This window comes from Erpetoichthys calabaricus, chromosome 8 (assembly GCF_900747795.2).
Source record: "Erpetoichthys calabaricus chromosome 8, fErpCal1.3, whole genome shotgun sequence".
NCBI lineage: Eukaryota > Metazoa > Chordata > Cladistia > Polypteriformes > Polypteridae > Erpetoichthys > Erpetoichthys calabaricus.
Window position 1 is genome coordinate 167,339,611 of NC_041401.2, and position 20,660 is coordinate 167,360,270.

Consider the following 20,660-nt stretch of genomic DNA (forward strand, 5'->3'; position numbering starts at 1 on the left):
GATGACTTGTTTGATCTTTATCGTTAGGAATATGGATAAGTAATAAGTAGGATCGAACTCACTGTTAATATACGGACTGTTCGTTTCTTCGTATTATCACCAATCAGGTCTCGCGCCTGTATATGTATTGTAGTTCGGTCTCGTGTTGTTTATATGACGTCGTCGCATATTTTAAGGTGGACTGAATAATAGCTGAGCGTATGGCATGTGGAGCAATAGGTAAGCACTGTCTAAAATCTACTCCTAATAAAAGTACCTTCACTCCAAAGGGAATATTATTATTCATCAACGCAATGCCAATTGTCCGCGTATTTTAAGGTGGACTGAACAATAGCTGAGCGCATTGTAAGTAGAGTAATAGTTAAGCACTCTCTAAAATCTGCTCCTAATAAAAGTACCTGTCCCGCAAAGGGAATATCATTATTCATCAACGTTTGTAGAAATTTATCAATGGTGTTGAGTAAGTGACTGGATGCCATTGTACATTCATCTATAATTAATAGTGTGGCAAGACGGATGTCACGTGCATTGTTACTGTGCATTGTCATAGTGGATACCGATGTTTCTGTGATTGGGACCGGTATTTGGAATAAGGAGTGACATGTGTTTTTGGAACCGGGACATTTTTTCTTCCGCGGTTTCAGAAGCGCTTTGTAGGTGCCGACGTGATTTGTGCATATTTGCGTTCTTGATTTGTTTCAGGGTGCACTGTTCCAATGCGATGTAATATTTGTCCACATACGCGAAAGCAGTATGGGTCATTGCCTTTTGGTGACCTGATATTTACTCCGGTAGATGCAAAATCAAATGAACTATTGTAGGATGTAATGCAGATGCGCCGCCGTGTATTTTGTTGTTTCATGCGGGTTCGTGTGTTTGGTCCCGTTATCCGAGCCGAATCGTTTTGTACCCGTGAGCGTGTATTCATGACTTGTTTGTTCCTCAGCATGCGAAATATGGATAAGTAATAAGGAGGATCGCACTCACTGTTAATATGGAGCCTTTTCTGCAGTTGAACGGTTAATAGTGCTTTATTGTAATGAGATCCACCTATGCTGCCTAGTGTGAAGGTGTTGAGATGATGTATGTATAATATGGACGGTTCCTGTAGAAATGGGGCTTTGGGTGTCACTTTTTATTGATGTTAGTGTGTTTGTGGGTCTGATTCGTCGTTGTTGTGAACGTTTCGTGTGCCATGTCTCGTCTCTAATGGGCCTGGCATGGCGGTCACGGCTTCTTTTTTTTGGTGCGTTAGGAGCTTGTTAAATCCTCCTGTTTGTGTGGGTCCCGTTTCGTGTGCAATGGGATTCTAGCGGTGCTGTGTGCTTTTGCGGTGGCTGAGCAGGGGGGGGGGGGGGGTTTGTGGGTTATTGGTGGGGCGCGAGCGTCTTCTTTCTTTTTGTGTGCCAGGGGCTTGTTGAATCCTCCTCTTTGTGTGTGTCCCATCCGGTGACTGTAGGGCTTGCAGGTGGGCGTGAGCGGCTTCTTTTTTTTTGTGCTAGTTTCGTGTGCAATGGGTTTCGCGCGGCGCTGTGCGTCGCCTGCGTTTGACTCCTTTTTTCTGTGCTGACTCCTTTTTTCTGTGGTCGCGGGGCCTTATTTCTTTGACTCCTTTTTTCTGTGGTCGCGGCCGCCTCTCGTAAAGCCTCATTTCTTGGGGCGCCTGCGCAGTAAGTCTTTTTGCGGCTACGGCCCATGGCCGGATGTCCCTGCGTCCATCCGGTTTAGCATTCTCGGTTAGTAATATGGATTGTTCCTCATTGGGTTGGGGATATGTATATATGTGTGTGTGTGTGTGTGTATTTTATTGTCTTGCAGCGGATCATCTTTTTCCATATCTTTCTGTCTTCTGCATCTTGCTCTGTTACCCCCATCACCTGCATGTCTTCTCTCACCCCATCCATAAACCTTCTCTTAGGCCTTCCTCTTTTCCTCTGGCCTAGCATCCTTCTCCCAATATACCCAGCATATCTCCTCTACACATGTCCAAACCAACGCAATGTCGCCTCTCTGACTTTGTCTCCAGACCGTCCAACTTGAGCTGACCCTCTAATGTACTCATTTCTAATCCTGTCCATCCTTGGCACACCCAATGCAAATCTTAGCATCTCACTACCGTCCTGTAGACCTTCCCTTTCACTCTTGCCCGTCTGTCACAAATTACTCCTGACACTCTTCTCCACCCATTGCACCCTGCCTGCACTCTCTTCTTCACTTCTCTTCCACACTCCATGTTACTCTGTACTGTTGATCCCAAGTATTTAAACTCATCCAACCTTCGCCAACTCTACTCCCTACATCTTCACCATTCCACTGACCTCCCTCTCATTCACACACATGTATTCTGTCGTGGTGGTCCTACTGACCTTCATTCCTCCCCTCTCTAGAGCACATCACCCAGCCACAGGAGATGCACAAACCAGTGTATTTCTTCAATCGGTCCCAAGCCCTAATAAATGGGGAAGATTACATCAGGAAGGGCATTCGGTGTAAAATTTTGCTAGATCAATATGCGGACAACAATACAGATTTCATTATCTTGCAGATTGTTAACATTAAGTTTTAATTATTCAAACAAACCTGGATGACCTGAATTTACCGGACTTTAATTACTTGCATTTCCCAGGCATTGCAAGCATTCTTTCTTGTACTTTCATCCTGTTTTGCACAGTAATTTACAACCTTAGTGCATCTTGGTTAATTGGTTTACAACTTAATGGGGGAGAGAAAAGAAGTCAAGTACAAGACACAGAGTCACAGAAATTGTTTCAACATAGTTTATAACTTGGGAATGGATGGACACCGCAGGACTAGAAGTTACAGAATTATAGTTTGAGAAAGGAAGAAGTATGGAGATACTTAAAAGATTAAACACTCTGACCAGAGTCATTCATCATAAGGACAATATAGCCAATCAAATGTGTATAATGTCACATGTGCACATTTTAAATAAATATGGCTTGTCTGAGGGAACCAAAAAAAAAAGGGTGACGACAGAGGAAGCAATGTCAATGATTGAGGCACATGTGACCATTTCTTCTGGACGTCGGAGAGTGTAACTTAAAAATAACATCAACTGCTAAATCAAAAGCCATCCAGGACAGCATTCCCTCCTTGACATTTTCAATTTTCAGTTATCTTTTCTAAGACTGTTTATATCCAGGCTTTACTGTCTATTTTATTTTCTATTATATTTTCTTCTATTTGGTATTATTATACTGCGGTGGGTTGGCACCCTGCCCGGGATTGGTTCCTGCCTTGTGCCCTGTATTGGCTGGGATTGGCTCCAGCAGACCCCCCGTGACCCTGTGTTCGGATTCAGCGGGTTGGAAAATGGATGGATGGATGGTATTATTATACGTTAATAAATACCGCATTGCTTTTATATTTTCTCTACTTTGTCTGTTATCTAAAGGGATTAAAATAATAAGACAGTGCCAGGAGTGGGTTAGATTGATACTTTCTTGCCCACAGGATTTATCACAACTATTGAGTTTGTTCCTCATTAATCAGAACAACCGCAGTAAAAGTAAGCCATTGGTTGGTTGGTAAGTGGCACATAACCAAAAGAGTTGAGCTTCTTTGTGTGTCACGAGGACCCCCACATGTTTGTGAGTGCTGGTGGTAGTGAGTCCCTGTGTAGAGAATCCTATGCGGAATATCGTGGAGTGACTAGCAAATGGCACCACTCGAGACTTTGTCTGGCTAGGATCACTATATGTAATGTCCTATGTGTAATAATGCACAGTGACTGGCAACTGAAGTCAACAAGACTTTGTCTGGATTGGATACGTGTATGTGTGTGTATCTTTGCGTTTGCTAATCTTAACATTGAGGTGCATGAGACGAAGAACCAAATAATGAAGTCTCACAAAATCTATGATAATATAAAAAATATCCAGAAAACATGAAAATATCAAAAATGAAAAACGAACATGTTCCTGGCATACCTTTGATTCCATTACATCAAGATTATATATAAAATGAAAATCTGTCAAAAATGCGTCACAAATAAATGGGGGTATTCATTTTAAAAGTACACTGTACACTGCACATACGTTTTCTACTTACACCTCTTATGCAGCCCTTGTGGCCTGTGCTCTGAAGTGGAAGGTAGAAGATTCAGTAAGATGTGGTTACACACCTGAGGTGAAATATTGTTGTTTGTCATTTTCTATTTTGTTTTTGATGTATTTGAACAAATCTATATCCTTATATGCTGGACTGACGTTTACAATCAGCGGGAGGTTTCCTGGTGGCCTGGCCTGGCATTCAGAGCAACCAGTGAAATAAAGTAATGGTGAAATTATATAATATTATTATACTGGAAAACGAGCAGGCGTTATTACTCTGTAGTGGGCACAAATCCTTTCGGTTTAACGTTGGAGGGTTTCTTTTTTGGTTTCTGGTTGGATGGTTTCTTGTTTTTGTTCAAGTCAAGTTCTGACTTCATGTGCGTCTCACGCTCTGCCAGTTAAACAGGCGCGCTATGATGAGAAGTGCGCACGTCTGGTGCTTTTGTGATTAAAGTGATATATGAAGATTGTTTAAAAGTTTAGAATATACTTTGAATTATATTTGAATGTTGTATGGGTTTTGGTATTTGTTACTGTGTTTACTTTGTTTTATTTTTGTTTCAGATTTTAATGAAGTGTAGCGTATGGTCACATTTTTAACGTTTTATTCACACTTTTTCTCACAGAGTGACTGAATAGGCTACACGAAATGTTTTATTTTATTATTTGATTAATGAAACACATATGTGAGTGGAATGATTTGTGTTTTTAAATGTACCTGTTGTTCTTTATTTCATGATAAGTTAGTTAATGAACATGTCGTTTTTACTTTATTTTAATATTTTTAAAGTGCGTCTCTTGTGCTCCGACAGTTAAACCTTAGCGCTATGATGAGAGACTGAATTGGCTACATGAAATGTTTCATAGCTTTTTGATTACTAAATGCATTGTTTAAAAAATGCTTGACAGAATTCTGTGGCACTGAGACATTTTGTGAGTCTTTTGTCTATTGAAGGAATTCCAAGTGATCTTCTTTGACCAAAACTTCAAACTTTGTGGAAGAGTAGTCAGCATTGCCATCCAGACACTGACGGCGGCTCGGCTGTGGAGATTCCAGACTCCCAGTTCAAACTGCAAACATAATCTCTGCACTGGGGATTCCACTGACAACTACTTTTGTGGTTCAGTGCTTTTAGCACATTTGTTTTGATATAAATATTCTAGAACTACATGGTAAACCTATTTATGAAGTGTTTGCATTTATTAAGTGTTGTTCCACACTTTATCAGAGGTTGTCTTCAGACTAATATTTAAGAGTGAAATGTATGCCTGGCCCGGACACCCCTTCTACTTATGGGAGCAGCCATGGGCTCCTCAGTACCTCCCCCAAGACGCTTGGTGGCAGCCTCCCTGGCTGACGATGGTGCCTCAGTTTCCTGCAGGGTTCCATGGGAGATGGAGTTCTCCACAACCCTGTGGGGATCTGGGGTGGCCGCCAGGGGGTGCTGCATGGATCCCGGAGTCAGCCTGGACAACTCTACAGCCCCGCCCGGAAGTGCAATCAGGAACAGGTTAACAGGTTATAAAAAGGACCGGCAACCACCACTCGGGGCCAGAATCGGGAGGAAGAGGACGAGGTTGCCTGGGAGGAGTGGTGGTGTCAGAAGAAGGGTTGTGGTTTGTGTTATTACTGTGCTTGGGACTGTGTTGTGGCTGGAGGGTTCACAGGGAAGACGTGCCCTCCAGCTGAAGAAAGAATAAAGTCTGTGTTTTTACATGTACCTCTGTGTAAGTCTGTGCCGGGTCGGGCAATATACAGCGTCCATTTCACAATGTGTAATAGCTGAATCTACTGTCTCCTCATTCATAACAAATTCCAAGACCAAATGGTGTTTTTTGAGTCTGTGTCTGTACAAGGAAACTGATGTATATTGTGTGGCCTGGGATAGACTTGGGATTCCCGGCCTGAATGAGCTTCCCAGTCCGGCCCTGCTTATACGTGGTAGTTGTGTATTTAGTGAGTGGTGTAACCTATTCTTGTATTTTGCCTTAAGAGTCGCAGCTGTCTACGCCTGCACTTGGTGAGAAGCGCCTTGCAAGAACAAAGTAGTTTGTACTGAGGTATTGTATTTCTGACCTGGCAATATAACAGATTGGCCATCTAGCTCTGGGAAGAGGATTACTTGTATTCTGTTCTGTGTGTTGTATTTACCCCATTTCTTGACACCCACTGCATGCCAAAACCAACCTGGAAGGGAGTCTCTCTCTGAATTACTCTTCCTAAGATTTCTTCCAATTTTTTTTTCCTACAAGTTTTTTCTTGTCTTCATAGAGAGCCTATTAAAGCCCACTGAGGCATTCCTTTGTGTGATTTAAGGCTATACAAGAAACACATTTTTGTTGTTGTTACACTCTTTGAGTTCAGCTGCCAAGGAGGGAGAAAGAAATACAGGAGGAGTTGGATTCCTTAAACTCAAAGCAGTAAGCCTCAAACGCACTTGACGAGAGAGGGGATCGACACTATACACAGTGTATGCACATAACACTAACGGTAAACCAGCCCCCCCTTTCAGTCTATCACACCCTGAACTGCGTGTGCAAAAGCACCTCCTAAACTTACTCCTAAAACGTCTTGCATAAGTGGAACATCACCGTCAAATTTCCTACGTAAGTAGGCTAATGTGAATTTCCCATTGGGATTAATAAAGTATCTATCTATCTATCTATCTATCTATCTATCTATCTATCTATCTATCTATCTATCTATCTATCTATCTATCTATCTATCTATCTATCTATCTATCTATCTATCTATCTATCTATCTATCTATCTACACCGTTGTCTAGGGTATCAAAAATGCTACACTGACTATACAAGTAGCTCACAAAACTAATAGGAATCATTTACAACTTACTTCATTCTTCACAGTACATACACCAGATACTGAATCGCTTACACTGTGTATTGAAACAATACACTACCTGTTGTGTTAGTAAATAGTCAACGAACTTCATTCACTTTGCCCAATATTTTCTTCCTCAGATCATGGCAATACATACAATGTATATTGATATTTTGTCTCATCTCTATATATATAAAATCCAACGTCTGTCCGTCTGTCTGTCCGCTTTTCACGAGAGAACTACTTAACACAGGGGTTCCCAAACTTTTGGACGTCAAGTACCACCTGAGGTTAAGTGAGTTGCATTGCATACCACCCGGATTTTTAACAAAAAAATTAAAAAGCAAGTACTGCAATGAATGATTAATTCTTAATTAGGTAATATACAGCAAATTCACGACACTGACTACAACCGCCCCGAAATCTGAATAAAAGTTAAAGAATTGGAAGAAATTATGCATAAAATTAATGAAAAAATTTGTGCATGTACATAAATTGATAAATTCCACTCCGAAACTAAATCCTGCCTTCAGCCTGTATGTGACGCAGTTACCGAAGACGAAATGGTGCTTAGATCTAGTGACTATGATGCGATACAGTGGCAGTGCACGTATAACAACAAACGCGAGCGGTTTCTGTGAGGCAGAGTTACCGAAGACTAAATAGTTTTCGGCGTTGTGCTTTCATCTAGTGACCAAAAGCTCAAACAGTGAAGAAGTAGAAGTTGACTTCCGCGAAACGGAATTATGGTAGCGTTAAATGAACTAAATACTGATTCGAATAATAGGTTTTATTTATTCAGATGATGAAATTTCACACCACACTAAATTTGGGAATCCACGTATTATTGTATTTAAACAGTTTCATTGGTTTTTGCTCACAACAGGCTTGTCATAAAGGGTTTTGCACAGATAAATTAAATTTCAGGGACCGCGATGCGTACCACCTGAAAAGGCTCCGCGTGTACCACAGTTTGGGAACCGCTGACTTAACAGATTTAGATCAGGTTTCTTTCTATAATTTACCTGAACATTCTGGTTGATTTTGCAACTTCTCTCATCGCGTTAAATATCATTGATTTATTATTGGCGATCTGCGCCACCACCACCTAATCAAAGCACCGTGATGTCCCTACTTTGATGGATTAAAGACCAGAAGTCCACATGACTGTCATCATTAAGTCCTTCCATGAGAACCCTGAATACAATGAGGACTAACTGAGGTCAATGATGTTAGGTAGAATGCCTAGAGGCGGCTGGGTGGTCTCGTGGCCTCAGAACACCTGCAGATTTTTTTTTTCTCCAGCAGTCTGGAGTTTTTTTTGTTTTTTCTGTTCTCCCTGGCCATCGGACCTTACTTTTATTCTCTGTTAATTAGTGTTCTCTTATTTCAATTCTTATTTTGTCTTTTTTTCTCTTTCTTCATCATGTAAAGCACTTTGAGCTACAATATTTGTATGAAAATACACTATAGAAATAAATATTGTTGTTGTTATTTGCGCAAATCCAAGAGAGATGCAGAAGGGCCCTCCTCACTCACATGCCAGCCTCTGGGTCTTCCTTACCTCTGCTTAGCTAGCAAACAAGAAAACTACTTAACGGATTTAGATCTTTTTTTTCTATAATTTGCTTGAACATGCCAGTTGATTTTGCAACTTCTCTCATTACGCTAAGAATCATAGTTTGCTTGCAGTGATATGGAGTGATATATTTGCGCTAATCTGAGACAGAGAGTGTGGGCCGAGGGGAGGAGGAAGCATGACGTTAGGAGTGGGGGGACCGGGCAGGGCCCTCCTCACTTTCCTGTTTCACTACTATGCAGGCGGACCCGCGGGGGACGGCTATTACACTATATACAAACATTTACTGACAACTGCAACAGAACTCTAGCAGCAAAAAATATCAAGAAGGTTGTGAATTTGTGTGTTTTATGCCATAAACTTCCCGCCAAGCAGCATCTATGCATGAGCAAAAGTCTGACTCGCACTCCAATGTAATGTGGAACTGAAAGGCTCACGACACACATTAGTCTCCTCACAACACAGAGAAATCTCTTCATTGGTATTTCACTGATAGGTTTCATTAAACACAGATTTATATTCAATTTTTTTACACATAATCTCATGGTCAAAACTGCTTAATCCAATTCCTGGGTCAAGGAGGTGTGGGTGGGAGGTGCATTTCAGTATGCCGTGTATGTGTTTCAGTACATAATATAAGCATTTCAAACATTGATCTCATTGCACAGGCCACCACCTAAATGTAAGCATGTAAACGTCATTGGTTTTTGTATTAAGTTCAAGTAGAACACAATTTAGTGTACAACTTTATTGCCTGGCTATGGCTATAAATAAATTAATAAACTGCAACCTTTCCTTGGCTGCTAAGGATAATAGGGATATTATCTTGGGGGGGGGGGTCTTAGAAGACAAGGAATTTTTTTTTTTTAAATTAGGATGTTTTTGAAGACATTAGTTTTTGAAATACTGTCCTGTCTGTTATATTTAAATCAGGGATTCTCCCAGACTTATGTCATTACCTCATTAATCGTTATTCATTTTAATTAGTTGTCTAATTACGTATTTTCTGTTAATTTTATTATCTTTATGTTTTATTTTGTTTCTATGTGTAATTATGTTCTTTTATGTTTCATGTGTTTTGTGAGTGGACTCCCCCCATTACCTCACTGGTAAGGAACCCCCCGCCCCCAGCCTAAAGGCAGAATGGGAAAGCGAGTTTCGAGTGGCTCATTACAATGCACTTTGGAGATTGTACTGGGACTTGGTCAATGTGAATTGTCTTTCAGGCAAATCTTTGTACCATGTGAAAGTTTTTGGATACTTTCCATCTTTTTTTATTCTTGTCAATAAAATTCCTCTTTTATTGTTTTGATTGTTGATTGTTTCTGTTGCCCTTTCTTATACAATTGCCATATGGCAACTCCTTTCCTTGTGGGGGATTCTGAATATTTTTGTCATTTAGCCATTATCTTAGCACTTTTGAACCAAAGCCACATTTGGCCCAGTGTTGGCTGAAGCCAGCCAGTGAAGTATGCACTCAGGCTCTTGAAACATGAACCTTATCTGGGCACGATAATGAGGATTATGGCCTCCTTTTTGGCTAATTTTTAGGGGGCTCACAACTTTTTCCATTCCTGTGTACTGTGAAGCACAACACTGTCTTCATATAGCAACATTTATTTTTATCATGGGTGGTGCCATTGTTTGGTGTTTATGACACAGGGTGGCCAAGCTGTTGCTAATTGGCAGGGAGTATGCAACGTGTGCTGTCATTATCACAATAGCATTATTATTATTGTTAAACACATCTCTGGGTGCAAACTCTTTTCTGTTTGTCGACTTTGATGTATGTCTTATATTTTGTCTTAGACTACATGAAATATTGTGGTTACTGACTCTCTTGCTATGATTCTCAGTCTGTAGTTTTATCTCGCATCCTGACCATTGTTGATCTGATTTTGATTTATGCCTTGCATTTTGGCTTCAGCTACAAGAAATATCCTGGTTATTGATTCTTACTATATTTCTCAGTTAACAATTATATCTCCTGACAATCGTTTATTTGAGACTTGCCCACCCAGTTAGGACTATAATTAATATTACCGTACGATCCATCTTCCAATTCCATCTTATTTTAAGCTACTGCCGCCATTGTGCAGTCAGTACAAATTGCAGCTGGAGTGACTGACCTGCAACTCCTTAGCTTGCATTTGATGGTAGATTAGCTCCTCGTCTCTTCTGTCTTCTTGGGGCACAGTAATGTTGGCAAGGGAAGTCTCAAAGTCCAGAACCTTCTGCATCTGGTCCCATGTAGAAACATTTGAGCCACCAAGTAGTACCCCCAGCTCCACCATGAAGTGGAGATAAGCAGTCAGTACCTGCAAATAATAACGGCTATATGTTAGATGAGCATATACACAATAGCCTGGAACAGCTTGTCTCAAAAAAGAGGTGGTCTTTTTTACATTGTTTTCCTTCGATAGCTGACATGAATGCAGCCAACTGCACACTTACTTGTGCCAAATATTGGCACCATCTCTTTGATTTTACTAAGGTGTTGGAAAACAGAAAGGCTGTGATGACTTATTACAGGAGCAGAATACCCTGGCAGTGGCAGGCTCACATATCAAGACACTGAATAAAATACTTTAAATCAGAGTTTCTCTCTCACATTCAAATTAAATGAGATAAAATTGAATTCCTTTCAAAGTTCCTGAAAATTATGTTTTGAAAATATGTGGAGTAGTGTTTGAAAAGATGGAAAACTGAACCTGTAGCTTGGAGCAAAGCAGGTTGCGTCTTTCTTAAACTTGTAACTTGACACCAAATGAGAATCCACCTTGACATTATTCAGTTGTTTTTATATGTCTACAGAAGTCAAAGGCTCACTAAAATGACTTTTCTGCTCTATAAAAATGTTACGGCCAAAAAAACACTCCTATCCACATTGATCGATTTTTAAACCACCTAATCCAGTTTTGATTTGCAGAGTGCTTCAGCAGTACCGCCATCTCACCTTTCTAGTCTGGTTGTCCCTACAGAGCTGTTTCTGTTCCAGTTAATTATTTTGGTTCAACTTACACATGATGTCATTGATCATTAGTGCTTGTTTGTTAGATTGGATTAATTAAGCACTGTATTATATGACAATAACAATCTAAAGTTTTGTAACTGCCAAGTGCTCTATTACTACAACAAGTTAGTTTCCTTCTTCACAAATGTTCAATTATGTTATTGCATTATTTCACTTTATACAAAAGGAAAGTCTGGACCTCTACAGTACGCTCTGTACTATTGACACACTAATTCATAAAATAGCCATCAATGACAAATATTTATGAGGACTATTTCAAGTGAATAAAACTCCACACAGTACCTTATACTGTATGTCTGGGAAAAAGTATTTTGACTTTGAGTCAGAACTGTCCGGTGAGCACAGCACACCTACCTTTTCATTGGCAGTTTTATTGAGGTAGTAGTTTCTAGAGGGAAGACCCAATCCTGACTGATCTATCTGCAAGAGCAAAACAGACACCTTTCTTAGAGGAGACATGGAATATGACAAAAACATGTCTAAATTATGCCAAATTTATTTTATTATGCCTGTGTGCAGCAAGTGCAGGGACAGGTAGCAGAATGAATTGCAACCATCAATTTTTTTATGACCTACGTAAATTTTCAATCATGCTATGCAAGCACACAGTGATAAAACACAAGAAACTTTCAGGCATTCTGCCAGCCTACCTGGATGATATTGCTGTTTGAGTTCTTCGAGTCTGTGCTCACATATATTGAGAAAAATGGAGACGTGTGGTAATTTGCAGAAACTCTTTGTAAGACCTCCTGGAAATTGTCTTTATTCCATGGACCAGTCACATTCCATCCACCAGTCTGAAATGCAAAATGAACTTTAAGATAGTTCTCTTGGTCATACAGTATACCACACTGAGAAAGGTGTTCATTTAGAGCTCTTCATTTCAGTAAACATGTTGTCACACATGTGCAAATAGGAGGAAGCTGAGTGGACCGAAAGAAGGTAATTCCACACCAGGCCAGGGGGCGCCGGGGCACACTAAACCTTTCTCTATTTTCACTGCGTACCAAACATGGGAAAACCTGCTTGATTTCTCATACAAGATATCACTTCCGGTTCCGACTCGCAGTAAGACACCATGTCTGGTTCTGGCCCCAAGAAAGATGTCACTTCTGGTTCCGGGCCCATGAGTGACGTCACTTCCGCTTCTGCCATACATGACATCACTTCCTTTGATGGCCGTTAAAACGGCCATCTTTGCCAGTACTCATCAGTTCATGCTGAGCACATCTGTGCAATTTCAATTAACCTTTGCAGCAGCTAGGTACAATATATGGGTGGCTGCCTCAAATCTTTTTGTGTGTCCTAGGGTGACTTCTTTCACAATGTAAACATGTGGCATTTACTTCTGTTTTCCTTGAACTCACCATTTACAGTTTAATAAAATGACATAACAAATATAGTATATGATTTTTGATAACTGAGTTACCCAGAGCGCAGTTTTAAAGGAATTTAATTTATAACAAAAAGCTTCAAAAGTACTTTTAAGATACTTTTGACAAAGTATGCAAAGGAAAGTTGCCTAGAAAGAGGGCCTCCATTGCTTCTTATTACATAATAAAATCTCCCTGTGGACAGATCAGTACATGTGACAATGCTACTAAAACTACTTTACACCCCACAAGCCAGGTGAAAGAAAAGAGTTGGCTAATGTGGGATTAAATCAGTACCTTGAGCTTAACCTTGGGCAATAATCTTACTGATATGGCAACAAAACGAATAACGTGGCTTACATATTAAATAGATAAATGCCTGCAACAGTCCAATATTTAATAATAATATTATTATTTGTTTTTATATACTAGCACACATGTGAGTCAGAGGGTCTCCTTCTGGGCTCATATGAGGTAAGGGATACTACTAACAGTATCATCCCTTTCTCCATCCACAGCTCAGAAAAGCCAGCCAATGACGGAAACTGACCCCACCCTTTCCGGCTTGGGGACTATAAAGCTGAGGCGCTCCTGGACGGTGGCATCTCATTTTGAAATTAGGCCAAACACGGAACAGAGCGCTACCCCAGTAGGACTGTCTGCTTAACACTAGAATTACCAGAGCTTACGAAAAAACTTGTAGATCCGTCCCACCTTAAATCGCTTCACACCTCTCACTCAGCGTCTTTTGTCCTGTAAATGTGTCGATAAGCAGCAAACAGCAAACAGCCTGCTATCTCATCCCCCACCCCGCACACAGTTTTTTCAGCTGAAGTCTGTTTACCTGCGTGTCAGTTGCTTAGAGTTGTATAGAGTGAGAAGCCAAGCAAAATGACACCTTTTATAAAAACTATATCATTATTTGGAACACATGCATTTCATGTGTGTTCCGTGTCTACAGCAATCTATGTACAGTAAACACATCGTTAAAACAGAAACGTTTTTCATGTTTTAGTAATAATTGACAAAATGTAGACATGAAGTATATAATGTGTGAAGCCTGAATTCCAAATATCAAACACTTTCACAAAAGGTACAAATATAACAGAACAAATGTGCTTTTATTCAAAAATATAACTGCAGCAAAACAACCTGAGTTTACCTGTGATATTGACACGCATTTGCTACGAGAGCTTCGGTGGTGCAATGGTATCAGCTATTGACTGGTAATCAAAGCTTCACGAGTTCGATCCCGGGCGAGTCCGTTTTGAGAACTGAGCTGCTCGTATTCTTACTATTTTAGAATAAAAACATACATTTGATTCCAGTCTGTAACAGCCGGTGTAATTTATGATACTTGTAAAGGTTAGCTTTGTTTTTTTCTATTCTGTTATTCTCTCAGCCGCGTTCATGTTCCCAACTCCCCGCCCCGCTCCCCACTCATTTGACACTGCTGTTTTCACATAGACGCGCTATAACAGAGGTACACTCAACTCATGCCGATGATTCTACATCGGATCAAAAATGCACTTTTGCCATCGCTGTACTTTGTATATGTACATGGGAAGCTCTGCACTCGTGACTTTACGCTGTAGATCTACATATACAAAGTACAGCGATGGCAAAAGTACATTCTTCATCCGATGTAGAACCCTCGTCATGTAAGTAAATAACTCAAGGTAAATAGGTAAATAACATTAGCTCTGGCTTTTATGTAAGTAACATATAAATGTTAATGTTTTGGGCACATGCACCGTCCTTTGTATGAAAGAGCCAGATCTACAGCATAAAGTCACAAGTGAACTGCAGAGCTCCTCTGTTTGATTGTCAAAGACATGCTCACAAATTACACGTGTAATGTCACAAAAAATACCTGCTGACATTTTAGTACGCGAGCAATGGTACGAGAATGCAGTTAGACTTTTTTTGGGCACATACACCACGTTAGTGTTTAGATCTGTAAGGTGTAGCGTTGGCGAAATAAATAACATTCAAGCTATAGCACGTCTTTATGTGATCCAAATAAATAAAATGCGAGCTATAGCACGTCTTTATGTGAAAACAGCATTGTTTTAGGTGGGGGCTCAGGGTGAGATAGATAGGAAAGGTGCTATAGATAGATAGATAGATAGATAGATAGATAGATAGATAGATAGATAGATAGATAGATAGATAGATAGATAGATAGATAGATAGATAGATAGATAGATAGATAGATACTTTATTAATCCAAAGGGGAAATTCACATACTCCAGTCATGAACTCCAGTCGTGAATGCGACAGAGAATGAAACTGAATAAAAAAAAAAACAAAGCTAACCTTTACAAGTAGCACACATTTACACCGGCTGTTACAGACTGACTGAGCGCATTTGTTCTGTTATATTTGTACCTTTTGTGAAAGTGTTTCTTTGATATTTGGACTTCGGGCTTCACACATTATAAACTTCATGTCTACATTTTGTCAATTATTAGTAAAACATGAAAAACGTTTCTGTTTTAACAATGTGTTTACATAGATCATTGCAGACATGGAACACACATGAAATGCATGTGTTCCAAATAACAATATAGTATTTATAAAAGGTGTCATTTTGCTTGACTTCTCACTCTATACAACTCTAAGCAACTGACACGCAGGTAAACAGACTTGAGCTGAGAAAACTGTGCGGCGGTGGGGGATGTGATAGTAGGCTGCTTGCTGCTTATCAACACATTTACAGGACAAAAGACGCTGATGGAGAAGTGTGAAGTGATTTAAAGAGGGACGGATCTATGAGTTTTTTCGTAGGCTCTGGTAATTCTAGTGTTAAACGAGTTAGTGAAGGAACTGCTGCATACAATGTTGTCACTATTTAGTGCTGTTTATATTTGCTTTGCCAGCACCATTATTACAACGGGTGACACGGTTGGCACCCCAACAGTTTCTAGACTCATGTTATATCTCACTTGACTATAATACTCGCAGGGCTTTTCTTGTGACAGTATGCGTGGGTACAGTACTGGCACCTCAACCGAGACAATTGGTCTACAGTTATCCGAAGGAGACATACAGTATCATGGATTTCGTCAGTACCTCATCAAAAACACAGTCCAAAAAACTGCTGTTAGTTTCATGTGTTTCATCAAGTAAATGCGAAGGTGGGTTTTTGCAAATGAATTTAGTTGTTACTCCAATGAGAGCCTCGTTACTGACAAGCACGGTATCCACACTTCTCTCTTCATACGACTGGTTGGCCCTCCACTCACACGGTTCGATCCTGCGAGATATGTTAATAATTGCTGGTACGAGAACGCTGATCAGCCATTGACCCTCAAAGCAAAGAATGAATTATGAAGACTGTATTTGATGAAAACGTGCAAAAAGTTTGGAATTTTCCTTAAAACTCAATCAGATTAAGCAATTGATTGCTTTGTGGGACTACATAACATTTTTTTGTAGAATGTAGAGCTCGTTATTAAGTTGCAGTTGATATTCTTCGATTTCGGAAATTCTTTGTGTTAGTAATTTTATTATGCAGTATGGTACACTTGACGATTTGTCAATTTTAAACACCGTGTTTCACCAAATAAACAAAACATGCAGCGCTAGGAGTCTCGGCCTCCATATAATAATAATAATTCTCTACATTTATGCTTTGAGACACAAAGTCATGTTCTCCTAACTGCAAGGCAGCAGCATTACCACTGTGTCACAGTACCTCAACCTTGATCCAAACACAACATTTGTGTACCGCCACCTTTTTGTTTACAAAAAAAGCACTGCATACACATTTAGATACTGCATATATTACATATACATATGGTAAAATAAAATACAATAAAAACGAGTCAAAATAACAATTTGAAATTAAAAATAAAAACTGAACGAGTTATAAGAGATGTTTCATGGAGAAAGCACAAGTTTGAACAGGTTTTATTTTTTTTTAAAGAGGAAAATTAAATGTAGAAAACGATTACGAAGATGTAGTGAATTATAGAGCTGAGGAACTAAAGAATGACCCTATGAGGAGAGGAGGACTGAGGGATGACATAAAGGTCAGAAGATAAGGAGCAAAGTGAATGAGATGGTTTGTAATTTTAGAGGAGATGCTGCATATATGAGGGGGCCTCAAAAGGAGGTGCTTTGGAAATGAACTTGAGTTAAACAGATTTAAAACATATCTGTTTGACAAGTCTTTGTATATTCTGTTTCGTTACTTTTTTCTGCTGTCTTTTTATGTATTTTAAACTATTTTGCTATGCTTGCGTTGCATTCTTGGGCTATGAAAGGCACGTTATAAACAAAATTTATTATTATTAGGTTAGGAGAGAATGAAGAGATCAGGCCATAAAGGCATGCTCTGGCACACTTAGTTTCCGTATAGAAGCTATTTTATATCTCAGTGTTCATACAGTTGTATAAAATACCTTTTACACTTTAAAATCTATAGAATGAATAAATAAATAAATAAATTAATTAATTAATTAATAAATGCCCTAAAATATCCCTTATCAGGAGAATAAATTGCTTCTATCAATAATTCTGAAAATACTGTTTTTTTAAGATCTGCTCAATAAATAAATTTTAAAACTATTCAGATCTATAAAAACCTTAAGAATAAATTAATTAAAAGCTATACTCCTTATAGTGTAAGGCACTATACAAAATATTTTTTTCAAAAAAAGGTATTATTTTTGGAGTTCTAGGGTTAATTTTAGGCACCCAATATTAAATTAACATTAGGGTTACTTTAAAATTAGGGCTAGGGTTAGTGATTTTAAGTTTAGTAAAGTAGTAGGGAGTAGGTAGGGGCGGCACGGTGGCGCAGTGGGTAGCGCTGCTGCCTCGCAGTTGGGAGACCTGGGGACCTGGGTTCGCTTCCTGGGTCCTCCCTGCGTGGAGTTTGCATGTTCTCCCCGTGTTTGTGTGGCTTTCCTCCGGGCGCTCCAGTTTCCTCCCATAGTCCAAAGACATGCAGGTTAGGTGCATTGGCAATCCAAAATTGTCCCGTGTGTGTGCGCCCTGTGGATTGGCGATTCTAAATTGGCCCTAGTGTGTGCTTGGTGTGTGGGTGTGTTTGTGTGTGTCCTGCGGTGGGTTGGCACCCTGCCCGGGATTGGTTCCTGCCCTGTGTTGGCTGGGATTGGCTCCAGCAGACCCCCGTGACCCTGTAGTTAGGAATATAGCGGGTTGGAAAATGGATGGATGGATGGATAGGGGTAGGTATAAATAAATAATTATAAAACACTGATTAACATCAGGGCCTCCCATTAAACTTTTAACATCAGGGTTGTTGTTTACGGGCCTTAAGGTTTAGAATAGGGGTGGGAGCAGCCTGTCTAAATGCTTTTAATCCAGCCATGTCTTTGGTTAGTAAGAGCCCAGGGTTCAAATATTAACATCAGGACCCATATCACAATTTTAACATTAGGGCTGATATGACAATTTTTAAGGTTAGGGAAGGGGCAAGGGAAAGGCCACAACAAACATCTCCAAAGGAGTAATTCGGGTTAGGTTAGGAGTAAAACAATTCTGCTTCTGGTTTCTACAAGTGCAGTGCTCGGTATAATTAGGATTATTATTAATAAGATAAGTCTAACTTTAAATTAAAAAGTGTATGAATTGCTGCAAAGTGGGACAGTGAGATTATGAAGTCATGGCATTTTATGGAGTTTGAAAAAAGCAACAAGAGGTACAGAATTAAAAGTTCTATAGAACAGTCAAAAATAACACCAAAATGACTCCAGAGCACACTGGAATAGGAGTGCCAACAATCCAGATGTGATAGTTGACAAATATTAGCATAGTAACTTTTGAAACTTTACGAAGAATTAAAGATTTGTTAAGCTTCAGGAGAGGATGAGTTATCACTTATCAGTTATATTGATGGAGACAACTAAGCAGAGTGGAAGCAGAATAAGCTTCACTGGGAATGGCAGAAATTCTGTATAAAAGCTGAATATTCTCAGCATTAAAATAAATGTGAACATCATGGTGATTGGAGTGAACGATAAGTACCAACTACAACAATATCTTAATTGTTGTTTTAACGATGTGCAAGCTGAAATTATCGAGTATGTCACTCACTTTGCAAAAAACAATCAAAAACACACCTTGAGAGTCCACGCAATCACTGTCTCATGTAACCTAACAGAATAGTCTACTGCACGTCCACAAAGTGATGCATACGCATGCACGGTCAGTGTGCCAGTAGTACAGAACCCCGTAGGTGTCATGCAAAAAAAAAAAAATCTGTTTGAACAAATAACATTGCGTATTTCTAAGCACATTTTTTTTCCTTCATTATTTCAAACACTCGCATAGATCCCTGCTTCCTTACCACACTCCATCCTGCCCTGACTCATGTATAAAGTATGTACAATAATAACAACAATGTTAAAGCAATAATGAAGCAGAATGGAGATGCTGTGCCCACCTGTAAATCCCAATCGTCCTATTTAAACCAATGTATACATCTGAACCAACCATGGCTGGGTGAAAACGAAAAAGAAGTCTTTTGGCAGCTATTTCAAAAACACACAGGAATTCACAGCAGGTGAGTCACTGCACACTGCCATTGAAAAAGAGATCACAAGCTACTTGATGATACCAGACGTGGACACGGATGTAAGTCCACCTGAGTGGTTGCAAATACAAGAAGTACATTTCCCCAAAGTGGGGATGCTTGCAAAAAAGTACCTGTGCATTCCTACTTCAAGCAGCCCTTCTGAGGGTCTTCAGCACCGGAGGAAACGTTGTAACAAGTAACTATGCTGCTCTGAAGTCAGATACTGTGGACAAGCTGGTGTTTCTGTCACACAACTTGAAGTGTCCTCAGTAGAATTTTACAATTGCTTTATTTTCTGACATCTTTGTGCAATACTGGACAGAACTTGAAGTTAGTCATTTGTTTAAAAATATTATAGGTTTTTTTTTATCTTTGTGTAATTTATGACAGAACTTGCTTATAAAAGCTATAGTTTTTCTTTTCTGTGCAGTATTTGACAGAACCTTGGATTTTTACACTATAGTACAGTATGTTAGGTTTTTGTTCTTGTTTGTATGGTGCACAATTCACCTTAAAGCAGAGCAGTTTATGTTTATCCAGACTGTAATGTTCATGCCCTGTAGTTCAATTATGATTAGTATTTTATTCCCTTTGGATTCATATCTTGTTTAGGGTAAGTGCCTGTTTAAAATGTTCTCATTAGAATAGTTGTGTTGGTCTTCGTGGAAGCCTGCAGCCACTTTGAAATGGTTTACTCATAATTGCACTGTTTGATCTCACTAATACTTTGACTGGTGATTTTAATATTTTTGTGTTAGTTTATCTCTGTTTTAAGTAAATAAATAAGACTGTTGCCTCCATTAATCTCATGATTAAGCTACATTTAATATCCGATAACCAAGACCAAGCTGGATCAGTAAGACTTTCATAAACACATTTTTAAAGGATGCAAAATATCATCTAATTGTCATTATCATCAAAGTCTCAGAAAATATCAAGATATAATTTTTTTGCAAAAATCGCACAAACCTACATGGTGATACATAATTGAGCCATAATCAGGTCAGGTACTAATCTCTGAAGCACAATTTGGTGAACTAATGGATGGTGAGAAGCACAGTTTTTCAACCGAATAAATTGAAATCTGTTAGTCAAGTATGTCTGCAACGATGAATAAGCGATACCAGTAACACTTTAAGAAGAGAGACATTTAAAATTAGTCTGAATGGTGAACTGGGATCTGGAAGGATAAAATTGCGTAGTAG

General features: G+C 39.4%; 1 protein-coding gene across 3 annotated transcripts in view; it reads right to left on the reverse strand.

Annotated features, from left to right (window-relative positions):
* Positions 1-20,660, reverse strand: part of ece1 (endothelin converting enzyme 1) — a 318,704-nt gene that overhangs the window by 53,450 nt on the left and 244,594 nt on the right. For all 3 annotated transcript variants that reach the window (XM_028807767.2, XM_028807769.2, XM_051930374.1), the window contains 3 exons: positions 12,183-12,329; positions 11,887-11,952; positions 10,628-10,816 (listed from right to left, as the gene is read on the reverse strand). In XM_028807767.2, the coding sequence (XP_028663600.2) occupies positions 10,628-10,816; positions 11,887-11,952; positions 12,183-12,329 (402 nt within the window). The remainder of the gene's footprint in view (positions 1-10,627; positions 10,817-11,886; positions 11,953-12,182; positions 12,330-20,660) is intronic.